The sequence below is a fragment of the Branchiostoma belcheri genome, unplaced genomic scaffold, assembly GCF_001625305.1.
Source record: "Branchiostoma belcheri isolate BF01 breed outbred unplaced genomic scaffold, Haploidv18h27 scaffold19, whole genome shotgun sequence".
NCBI lineage: Eukaryota > Metazoa > Chordata > Leptocardii > Amphioxiformes > Branchiostomatidae > Branchiostoma > Branchiostoma belcheri.
The window spans coordinates 1,583,548-1,596,529 of NW_017803379.1; the positions used below are offsets into that span (position 1 = coordinate 1,583,548).

Sequence of the window (12,982 nt, forward strand, 5' to 3'; positions counted from 1 at the left end):
TGACAATGCACGTAGATTTCATGATGAAGGAAAGGTTTTTCCAAACTTTTTTTAGTCGCACGCTCGCATCATAATGTTGTTCCCAGAGGACGTCATCCATATAATCAATCAACATGGCAGCCGAAGGTTGTGCTTATTACGAAGGTCGTAACAGATAGAAACGGCAACTTCAGGAGTAATTAGGTCTTCAAGATGCTGGCGGATATTACCGTGAACAATTTTGTAGAACATAGACAAAGAATGACGACGATCCCAAAGTGTTTCCCAAACTAGTTCTGCAAGGAGAGAGGAATACGAGGACCCCCCTTACAGCCCCTGAACCTGTAAGGGAGCATTCATGTACTCCACCGTTCTAAGCGTTGGGAATCGAATGAGGTTACGTTACATACTTGCCATATGATATCAGCGTATTCGAGAAGTGGGTAAATAAAGGATTTGTAAATGACATCGAGTACTGTTCGAGGTAACTTGAATTCTAGTTTGTGGAAAGTGCACACTCGCTTGGAGCACCTTGTCTACCATGAGAGTAATTTGAGTTTCCCATAGAGTCTGTGGGTTGGGGGAAGGCACAAAGAGCGCTGGTGTAGAAATCTGTCTGTCCTTGCGTTGTACTTGTAACATTTTTGTATCGCTTTGACGACGCCCGTCGCTCCGTCATGCCGATGGGATCGTTCCCGAGCCAGCCGGCGCCGATCTCGTGGAACTCCGGCCGAAAATATAAACCCACGTAAGATTTTTTCCATTATAAAATTATAATATTTGAATGGTCCGCAAGCCGTGAACGTTCTTGATCGTCGTAACGTAACGTGATAACATAATTGTTGCACCTGGACTGATGGTAGGTTCTAATGCACTTCCGGCTTGAGTTGAACTCAGAAATCTTCAACAAAGATGATCCATGCCGTTACAAAGGTTCACTTAACATAAATTGTTATCAATATTTCATTTCGTATCATTTTAAATCGTTAAATGCAACAGGAAATTACTTTGTAGCGGGCTGTATGTGTCAGTACGACGTAAAAATGCCAGTTAGATGTACTCGACTGTTCGGCACGCAACAATGATAGGGGCGGAGTTATAAATGTAGTCTTTGAAAATCCTTACCGGCCGGCCCGGTGGGTGGGATCCGCCGGTAGGTCTGTGTACGTGCCGCTGCCCTTGGCAACACATCGTGGGAACCCACAGCTAGAGCGGGAAGCCAGCCTGTGTCGCCACGTGCACGGGCCTGCACGTACCGAATTGTCACAGTTTCTTTTGATCGGCGTGAACAAGGGCGTAAATATAAAATAAACTTTGAATCATGCTGCGCCCGTTGTCTTGTGCACGCCGATCCTTTTCCCCTGCAAAGTACACATACAGCTGAAGAACGAAGAGAGGGTCGTGGCAGCGCTGAGGACAGCTTTCCAGAACCTTGGCCCCGAGAAGGAAGTATTTCTTTCCTCTGAACAGACTCAGTTTTACGGAGTACAAATTAATACATATTTGAAGTGTACATTATTCCTTTGATTTTGTGACAAAAACATCAAACTATCACATTACGAGAGATTATTTGAAACGCAGTCAAACTTTTCACTCACCCCTGTTATAAATCGCAAGTCCCAGTAGCCTTTTGCAGTTTCAAATTCTAAATACGGTAGCACTTCTACACCCACAGTAGCATCAACGCTCTGCCCAGTTCTCCGCCTCGGTGATCGTTGCTCTTCATGGGTCGATCGGGCGGGCCCTATTAAGGCCAGTTGATTTGAATATATGGATGACATCCTCTGGGAACCCCAAACTGATGCGCGCGTGCAAATAAAAAAAAAAGTTTTGACAAAAAAAAAGTTGCTTTTACTATGAAATCTGGTCATGGTCATGAAGGTTGAACAAATGGCACAGAATATGTTATGGCGAATAATCTACTCTTCGAATTCATTTCTTTACATTTTTGTCTTTTTTCCTTTGATTTTGGCATTCTACGACATTGGTATCGTTTCTAAAACGTTTTCCTTGCAACTTATGGTATATTTTTGCTCATTTAGCAACTGTTTTGCACGATTTACAGTATGGTTGAATTATTGACCATTGCTGGCTTGGTCACCAACACTCTCCGTGATCCAAAGCTGTCCGTTTCGCCGCACTCGCCTTACCCTTCGATGCGGGGGTGACGTCTTGCAAATCGGCTGCGGCCAGCGATGAAAACAAGCCCCGACACGATCGCGAAACCTTTCCCGCTACATGTATCCAGTTATCATGCAATCACGTATATAGTACACGGCCTAAAACGATTTGTTTCTAGAACTAACTGTTTTTAAGACATACATATACTACATGTACATGTCCACAGTGGCACCGGCCGTGCGCAGAAGGGGTGCGTACTTTATTCGGGAATTTACGGTGAACCCATGGACCGCGTTTAACTATTTTATCTCTAGGGGCGAAATTAGTGTAGTGTTGAAGATACCAGTGTACTTATACATTTCAGTGTTATATTCACTGTATTAGTTGGATCACTAATTATAAAAATCTATGAAAAAATTAAAAGACATTAAAAATATTAAGTGAATCCCTATCTAGCGATTCAAATTTTTTAACTGCAAGAAACACAGCATAAATTTGCCTGGGCCTAACTGATTTTGGACCCCTGGCGGCTTTCCTGGCACTGTAGCAGAAATTATAAATTCTTTCCAAATTATATGTGTACGTGTATGAAAAGAACGATTTATCAAGAACGAAACAGGTAAACACAAAATCGTCGCCTGTGTTTTTTTAAAAACATCATACTTGTTTGTATTCTAGAATTCCCACTGCAACAATAAAAGCCACCCTCTGGTGGGTGGGTTCAATTTAAGCATCTGATTCTGCTCTGTGCGTGGAATCAATTACAAATGGGGCATGTCTAAATACATGGTACATACAGACTACAAAATGGTTCACCTGCAAATGTAGGCACTAATGTATGTGCATCAGATTTAATCTACATGCTTGATGGTGACCACAAAACAGAGGAACACCGTCAAACTGTTTTACAGAAAACTTATTTAAGGTATATATGTAAGGGTTGGTAACATAAGATTTTGAACTGTACACGTAGCCATGGATGCAAAGAAAATTTCATTTGAGTAATCTAACGCCAAGGTTCCAATTTGAGTCCTTCTATTCACCCAAGGCTGTTATCCACAACAATATAAGCGTTTCTTAGCAACACACCTTACTGTAACCATACTGTAATTGTGTCTTGACAATGGTAGACAATTTCCTAGTCCTTGGCATTTTGTGGGTTCCGAGTAGAAACAATAAATTCTATAGAAACCCATTTCTGTGAACAGCTAGTGCTCTTTTCAATCCTATTACAATGTTCATGGTGTTGGAAATGTGTTTAGTAAAAGTTGAAATAAATAAATGAAAATGTAACGAGAGGTTATCATACGTTATGGCACCAAAAGTACATACCATGACGCATAACCAATGAATAGATTCTACAATCAGACGACAAACTTACAAACATTTTCCCTTTCTTACAACATGTCTCAAGAATACCAAGTTCCTGCTCTTTCTGATTTTATGCACTTTTATTACAGAACCCTGGTGAAGGGATCAAATAGAGGACTCAACTTTACAATTATGCGTATACATGTACATTTCCCAGACTAGTTAAAGCATATCCATAAACAAATTGCCATGGATTCGATGGAAGTATCTTCAACTTCCTACTTTAACACAAGCAAGTAGCAAAAGACACTGAGGTGCAAATTCAGATCCAACCCAACACCTAACTGTGCCCTAGGTCAGACCTGACAGACCTATCACCCTTCCACAGTGGCACAGATGGTAGTGGGACTAGTGCCCCTATAGTAGCAGTGTTTTGATCAGCCTGGTTAACCACACCTGGGGATGTTTACCTTCAGATAATCTCTCCTTCCCCCGGGACTTGAACAGGAAGGATGGGATGTGCTAAAGGCAAACTGAACACCTTCCAGGATAAATCCACATTCCAGAGATGACACATTAGATAATTCAGGGAGCAGCACAATAGCTTCTTTACTAGCTGTAACACTTAAACATATAGGATAAATTTCACCTCACCCAGGTGTACCTCGTACTTTTAATCATCTTCATCAAACAAACTTTGTATACACCAAGGAGATTTAACCTCCTTGGATACACTATCAATTTTACACCATCCTTTCAGACAAAAAGGGCCCATTTGACTTTATTAAGTCACTTTCACCACACAAAAACATGGGGCATAAAGTATTCTGTTTACTTATTAATTTCATATTCAGACTACGGTGTAGCCCCCTTCAGCTGGGCAGGGCATGGTGGTCTGTGCCAGACAGGAAGGGAAGCAGTCAGTAAACCACTTATTACTGGACAATCAGATTTTAAAGACAGCCAAAAGGGACTTCCGCCTGCGTGATCAAATAAGTCTTTGGCCAGAGTGCTGACCTAGGTACACGGCTACATCAGATGTACGTAAAGTTGCCAGGATTGGCATTACGGCCAGGCTGGGGTCAGTAATAACCATATATTGGGCAATTTACCAAATGTGTATGGACCTACTTTTTGACAGCAATCCAATACTTTGAGTATGTGTGACCCACCCAGCAAAGTTCATAACCTTTGGCACAGTGAATGAATATGAGTTAGCTATTTGTGTGTTTCTTCAATTTCTTGGTAAGAAGCAGACACTACGATAAAGTTCCTTCAAGCAGAAACACCAAACAGTATGGCTCTCAAGGTGATGGTCAAGACACTCTATCATAGAGTCTATGGTAACCCTCTGATTGAAACAGAAAGATAAAAAAATAGAACCATAGCACGTTGCAGAAACATATCTTTAGTACATTTGTACTATCTATGGAAGAATCATAACAAAGAAAAATCAGGTCTTGAAAATGACAGTAAGGCATAGATTAGAGATTATAGACCATTTCATGAGTGACTTCACCGCTTAACTGGCACAGCATACAAAACAAATGTATGTCTGCACCAGGGCTTTAGCCAGCGCCCGTTTTACCGTCAATTGACGGTAATTTGTCCCGTCTGACGGTAAAAATTTTAGTCCTTACCGTCAACATTGACGGTCAAAAATCGTGGGTAAAGACATGGAAAAAATCTAGCGAATTTGAATGAGCCACGGCGCGGCGTCTTTTCCAAACGCACGGCGGCGGGAAACCTGATTTCAAGGACCGTGCCGACGTCTGTTGACTTGGCTCTATTGTTCAATGTTGCTGTCTGTTAAAACAACATGTGCCAACGGCCACATAAGAATAAAATAAAACAATGGCTCGACTCAGACACACGCTGCTAACTGTACATGACAATACGATAAATAAACATGTGACAACGAACAAAGAAATATCAAACGTTTTTGAATAATATACTGTACTTGAATAATCATACTATCGCAAGAAAACGGAGATTGATCCACACAATGTGGCCTTATTTAATCTAAAACTTCGTCAGACCTCCTTCGCGCGAAGACTTGAGCGGCATAAAGATTTTGCCGGCCAACGTAACTCCCTCCGCGGCAAAATCCTCTATGCCGTAGCGAAATCACGTCTCAGCGCTTCCCCAAGTCAACTACATGGCCGCTAAAGTCCGCAAAGGAGTTGTAACTTCCTCATTTCGGTAGAGAAGCGAAGCTGACAAGTAAAATCATGTACATGTCGGCCATTTTGTTTGCTACCCGAAGTCTTCCGAACGCTCTAAATAAGGAAATCGTCGGAGATCTGAGCCACATCGCCCGCTGTCGGTCAGCGCTCGGGCCCGGCTCGGTGGAAATCGGAGGCTGTGACGTCATGAGTAGGTTCATTTGCATGACGAAGCTGGCTGGGGCTTGAATCGCGGCGGGATTTGAGCGGATCAAAACAAAGGGCATATCGGATTGTTCATTGCGTGTTGTCTCCTTGTGAGAACTGTAGATTTTTTTTTTCATTCTGCAAAATTGCAGGTTGTGTAGTTTTTTTTTTATTCTGCAATCTTGACGGGTATTTAGAACACCGAATGCATTAAGTGTGCGGGAGGGCGTGATGTCGATCACCGGATCGTGAAAGACATTCTTTAAAAGTAATCATTGACGGAATTTTTTTTTCGCGTTGACGGTATTTTTTTTTCGCGAATTGGGTTGACCTGGGGTTGACGGTAAAAAATTTCGAGCTGGCTAAAGCCCTGGTCTGCACTATTGAAGGATAGAATCCAGCTTTTCAAACGCACAGTTTAATGCTTGGCTACCTGTTTGTCATGACATACCCAGTATGGTATGGCAAACCGTATCCAGCAGCCATAATGACTCAATTAGTTAGCAACATGGGGAGCCAAAATTCTGTTTGGAATTCACCTTGCAACATCCTTTGCATACTAATTAAAAAGTGTACTTTGCTGGAAGGTGTATTGGGATCAGATGCAGACAATTAGAGACATACTTGTAAAATGGGAATCAGACTTGATGATTACAAGGTCTCTATGGAGTCATTAAATCCTGAGGGTAGATGTGCTAATCTACCAGTAATCCTAATCTAGGAGGCTAATCAGGGCCTGAGCACATTCCAGACACCTTTGAAATCTGCAGGTGATTATGACTTTCAAAACGGGAACAGAACTGACCAACACGCAACAGTGTAACAGCCAAGGGGATCATGTGAAAAGAACGGCCAAAACCCAATTGTTACTGCTGACCTCTCTGAACCACTCTTTCCGCTGTTGTCTGGTACCGGTCATTCTGGGACCTTACTGACCGCTGAGCCTGTAATAACGCTGGTCGCTGGATTATGGAAACAACTCCAGGGCAAATTCCACAGAAAACACTGAGTTAGCAACAGTGAGCTGGAGTCTCTATCATGCTTTGCCATCTATTCAAGATTCAAGGCTTCTGTTTTGAATCTGCCAATTTATGGGTACATTATGAGAACTGACCTCATATATTTCTTGAGGAAGTTAAAATTTAAAGGTTTCAATATTATTGTTTGGTGTCAAAAGGAAAGAAAGTAACGTACTGTAGAGATGTACAAATGTACTATCTATGTGTAGAACAATGGGACATTGTGTTACCAAAGGTATTGTTGTATTGACAGCTACTTCCCTGTGATTACTGTGTTTTGCCAGAAATAACAGGTCCATTCCACTGTCTGTAACACTTGGAAGGTGAAACTCCTGGGCAGAAAATTGTCCTACATTACAGACATCTTCTGCAATCTTCTTCCAGATACAAAAAACACAGCTGGCATTTTCTATAACTTAACACACCAATGTGATAAGAAGGAACATTGAACTTTTTGAAGAAGAAATGTCTGTGGTTGATAAAACTACATGTATCTTGGAACTCATATCACACATTTTATCCTCTTTAACATTACCGTAATACCATCATCTGTTGACAATGCTTCAGTCCATATAAACACAGACATACTGATGACATAAATAAAAACCTTTAGTTTAAACAAACTGACTGCCATATAACAATAAAAACCAAAATTAATATGATGATGTTCATATGATGGTTTGTTTGGACTCTATTGGATAACCGGAATAAAGACAAAAATGTCCAATTGTAAAAAAAAATATATGTAAAACCAAGTAGCACAATTGAATTTGCCCGTGCAGTGGTTTACAAGAATTAGTCACAACAAATGATTCTAACATTCATCATAAAGTTTTACATCACTTCTTTATGACCTTCCTAAATGCTTTTAGCCGCAAGACTGGACAATAATCAAGGCCGACAGTGATGCATGTCCCATTACCTATGAATGGAAAATGTTCTTGTATGCTCAAACAGTAGTTTACAATAACATTTTACTCTAACACGACAAATATTCTAGCAATCACTGCTAAAAATTACTCCAAATATACCCAGTTGCAATGTTATACAAAAGAAAATTCTAGATATAGTATGACATTTCATACAATGCAAGAGGAGACTTTGTGTTATTTTATACTGGACCTAGGACTTATCATCAGTGACTGCCACTTGATATGGCCCCTCTTGATGAAAAGTTGAGAGCCCTTTTTGGACTAAAATAGTATAGGATCTAATTACCTAGTCTTTTCAAACAGACTCTTTTCAAGACAATATGTGAGGGTTTTTAATCTGAAGTGCTTCTTTAAAAGAACTTTGGAATACCCAACTCATTGTTACTGTTATATCAAGCCTTGATGGAGCTATATGCATGATTGGTTGAAAATAAAATACACATCTAAATATTTGTCTTAGTTCTTCTCTATTCTAGGATCTACATAAATAAGAAAATAACTGGGTAAATTTGGGCGCGTAAGACGATTGTATATGCCTCAGGTACACGACTTCTGACCTTCTTACATCTGATTAACCATGTGAGGTATTAAATATTTGATTGGCTCATAAAATATTCAGGGTTGGTCTGAATAACTGATGCTGGATAAATACAGTAGAATGCTGGAAAAGCACTATTGATTTTAGTTCATAAAGCAGAAGGAAAAACTAAGACTTCAATCTTAGAATCTGGGTCATTAAGCGGAAATATTATTCCTTTGCCAAATCCCTTTCCCTCTGAAAACTAGAACCCAATCCTGAGTTTTTATTAAAATAATCAATACTACTTTATAGCATTGTTTTGGGACAATGACAGCAATTTTTCTTGATGATTGTTGGAACCATTTCAATGGGAACTTGCCGTTTGTGGCAGGCGCATGTATCGGCACACATCGGTCAGACAAGTCGTTATCTTTACAGCTGCTTTTAGTCCTTGGTTTGCGTGACCACAAAATTCACTTCTCTTTCAACATGGCATCCATCTTACAAACAGTGAGTGTAGGCCTACTGTAGTGTGTGACATTTGCGTAGTTTTTATCGCGAAGGCTGCAATTTCTGCAAGGATAGATGTTATCGCTTCCAAACCTCTGTAAAATGTTGAGGTCGGCCAATTAATTTTTTAGGGAGATGGGGGTAAGTAAAGTTTCCTCTGAAACCTAACCCTACTCAGTAGCAACTTGCCTCGTTTTTGCCATACTGTCTACTGGCAATGCAACAAACACATGAACACAATTTAGTTTTTACCTACAATCTGAGTTTTCCACTTCAACTGTGCCAAACATGTACAAATTACAAAGACTTTTGTCTCCTACCTGATTCAGACAACTGAAATAATTGCACTTGGGTATACTCAAGTATTAGTATTTCAGGTACAGCATGACTTGGTTTCAATAAAACGGATAATGCTTCCAACAGTCATAATTATGCTTTAAAAATTGTACGACCAGTTGTTAAACATAAGGCTAACAGTACCATGAAGTGTATTATAGTAGAGCTGAGGACATTTCCTCCTAAGTCTGCCCAAGGCATTTTCTCGACACAAACCCTTGTTGTGAAAACTGAGTTTTAATGTTTACATTTCCTTTCCTCGGCCTCCCTTCAGCTCTATTGCATTACGGGTCTAACAGTGATGGTAAAAGTAGTACATTTATAATACAGTACTCCTGTGTGGGATGTAACAGCCATTATACACATATGTATTCATTACAGCACACATGGCTTTCAAGGCGTCCTAATCACTGTAACTGTTACAGAAATGGCTCGTCTCGGAATCTTTATTGCCTGTACTCAGGTCACAAAAGTCACCTAACAAGGAATGACTCATAGTTTACCATCTTCCTGACTGTATGGCATAATTTCCGGATTTACTTCCTTAATCCAATTAGGGAATTACATAGGGGATCATAGCTCCTGGTCGTTGATATAATTTTTGCCACATCTTGTTACTTTACCCCTCCAAGGCGAGAGATAACCTGCATAATTTGGTTGGCCGCTACATCGCCGAGGATCTGTCCCGGCTCCCAAGTATTGATAAACGCTGATCAGGGGTTTACCAATGCTGATAAATATTCCCAGGCCTAATGCCTGTTTGTTTTAATGAGTGCAGCCGACAGCATTCTTGTCTCACGTATGGCAGAATTTAAATACAGCGATTTGAACGGTTATCAATTGGTGCTGGGGACGTGCAAGAAATGAAACATTTGGTACCGTCTGGGTCACCCACTATTGCTACTGTCTGGATAAGTGCACTCTTGCTACATAATGTAAAGACATCCTCTGGAAATACAGTGTACATTCAAAATAGTAAATACTAGTATTATGTTGTGGAGAAAAATAAGGTACTGATAGTATACTTGTGCTATTTCATCGTACTAATGATATACATTAAAACAATTTCTCCCGTGGTAGTTCCAAGTCCCACGTGTTAGTAATTCTTCTTACTAGAAAACTCATTTCCTTTTCCACTGGGAGACAGACATGATTCAAAGCTGCCAGTCATACAAAGAATGCCATTACCCATGTACAAAAGCCTTTGTCAATCAATTATGCTAAAATCATAGCCTTCATTTTTCTAAGAATGAATACTGTGGAAGGTGACATCTGTTAGAATTATCCTCTAATAAATTATACAAACTACCACTGCAAAGTTCAAAAGAAATTGTGTTATCAGTATACAAAGCAGCATACATTTATCAAATTCCACAGCATACCGCTACCTGCTAATACTGTTTATCAACTGTATTATCCCTTTTATCGCCTAGCCTCTTATTCCTTTATAACACAACGCCATTGTTATAACGAAGTATTCATTACGTTGCATTTTTCAGATCCCTCTTCTCGTACTGACCAACACAGAAGCTTCAATGATTTCTTGGGAAACAATTTACTTGGTCTCGAACAATGCCAGGTTGAAAAGTGATATAGGTTACTTACAAGTAATTGAGGCACTATTCATTAAGATTTATGCTGCAACCAAGGTGTTATTTGAACAGTACACCAGACAATTGGTAAATCATTAACAGAGAACAAAATCAGGTCACTGCACGATTATACTGGTCTGATCTAAATCTCTAAATCTTACTGCTACCATTTTTGCTTCTAAGGGTCTAACTGGGGGCTGGCCTATGTATGTACATTCGCTTTGAGACCAGTCTGGTATCCAGGCCAGTTATAATCCTGTGATGCTTCTAAATGTCACTTTTCCTTATACATGTACGTCATAAGACAAATATCCCGGCTTTGTGATCGTAATCCTGTATCATTACAAACTAATGATCTCACTACCACTGCATATAATGATTTCATTTATTTTCATAGGATAAGGTGGGAAATGGATCTGGTGCTATGGTATGGCTATGGGCATCAGTAGTAACAGTAACATGATCACAGATTCCCAATTGTTAGTTAGCTTGTGGTCACCTGTACAACTTACAAATGAAACATGAGGTGGATATGATTGGATACAAATAGCTATCCGCAATTACATATACAGCATCTATACGGAACATGGTTGGTTTTTCAATGACCCTACCAGATTGGTATGCCATTATAATATCATTCTCATCTACAGCAGCCTGCATGCATAATAGTTTTTTTAATACAAACACTTGCTGGAAAAACGTTTGGCACATTTCTTTTGTTCTTTGATGGCATGACCAAACTGCAAAATGGTTTCTACTGCAGGATTGACAACATGTTTGTGTGAATGTGTGTGTATGTGCGCACGTTTGTGTGTGTGTTTGGATGCTGCATATATAATGAGTCTTATGACCCTTGGTGGGTCGACATCAATCCTGGGCTGAAAGGGTCGTTTATACCATGACCATAAAAGCTCCATGACCACGCTATTTGTGACCATAAAACAGGCAATAACACTGGCTATCCTGTACTGATGGCAGGCGATTGCATTACCAGTTTTCCCTCGACTGTGTGTTGTCCACTCTTGACCAGTTGATTGGTCAGTTCTAAACCAATCATGCACTGAATGTGGATGTTCACTTTAAGTTTAACACACTTTTACTCGGTCCTCCTAAAAAGCTGAAGTACAGATTTCCCATCCAGAACACTCAAACACTAAGAGACTACATGAGGAAATATGTGATAGGAATGAAAAATTTCATAAGTATACGTCACCGCAACAAGTTATAACAAAACTACTGATTAAAGGTAATTATACAGTTACACAACACCTTCCATGTATTTGTTTACATCTGCAACATCTACAGTCAACTAGAAGGTATGGAGACTTGAATATAAGTATGGACGTTAAACCTTCCTGGTTTCTAGACATAAACACTTCTGAAGGTCTACTGTAGTGTTTGTCAAATGGTTTTCGTGGTGTAACACTACCCCATGTTAAGAATGATAAATCTTTTTATATAACCCTTAGTTGCCTAGCAATTTGGCAAGTGATATACGATGTAATAAAGGTCCCTTTCTGTACCTTGAGGTTTGATAATTCCCTTCTAACAAACACCCAGCCTGTGAGGGGACCTCAGGCCTTCTAAAGCTTTCCTTGTGTTGTTATTTGAGCCGACCACAGTCAGGAATTCTTCGGCTGGCCTTGGGTAGCTAGCGTTCCGACGACAATTCTCGTCTTCTTTTCGTTCGATCACCACAGACAAGCTTCACACAACTACGCTAAAATATAACATCTCACCTGGTCGCTGCTAGGCGAGGAACTCATAGTTATTTCCAGGGGTTCGGAAAACTCAGCCAGATTAAAAGTTGAGCGTCGACAAAAGTATTTTATCCTGTTTGGTGGACAAGCCTGGCCTTCTCTGTTGGGCTCACTGAGTAGAGTTCGAGGGCTGGGCCAAATCCGACGTCCTTCCAAACAGAGGGGAAATCGACCACAGATCTGACGTTCTGTTACACCAGCCTCATCTAAAAAGGTTCTAGAGGTTGTAAGTAGCGGAGAAACGTTAAAACTGTGTCGGTCCCCGCAGTTTAAGGCCTATTCGGCTCCATTTAAAAGGCAGTCACTACAAGGATGAAAGTACTGCAAATGGCGGCTCCTCTCTTCCGACCCGAGACGTGCGCTAGGCATTATGGGATATATGACGTCTGTGAAAGTAGTAGATATTGGGCCAAGGACACCACTTTGGTGAGGGTGACCTTGTCGCCATCAACAAAATAACCTCCCATTCAATGCCTCAATCCCCTTGATGCATACCACACACACGCTTGTGTTAGATCCATTTTTTGCTG

At 40.4% G+C, this 12,982-nt stretch overlaps 1 protein-coding gene across 2 annotated transcripts in view; it reads right to left on the bottom strand.

The window, feature by feature from the left end:
* LOC109467936 (ubiquitin-like protein 3) overlaps positions 1–12,823 on the bottom strand; it is a 24,115-nt gene extending 11,292 nt beyond the window's left edge. For both annotated transcript variants that reach the window (XM_019766098.1, XM_019766097.1), the window contains exon 1: positions 12,432–12,823. In XM_019766098.1, coding sequence (XP_019621657.1) covers positions 12,432–12,458 — 27 coding nt within the window. In that variant the 5' untranslated portion in view covers positions 12,459–12,823. The remainder of the gene's footprint in view (positions 1–12,431) is intronic.
* Positions 12,824–12,982: the final 159 nt, after the last annotated feature.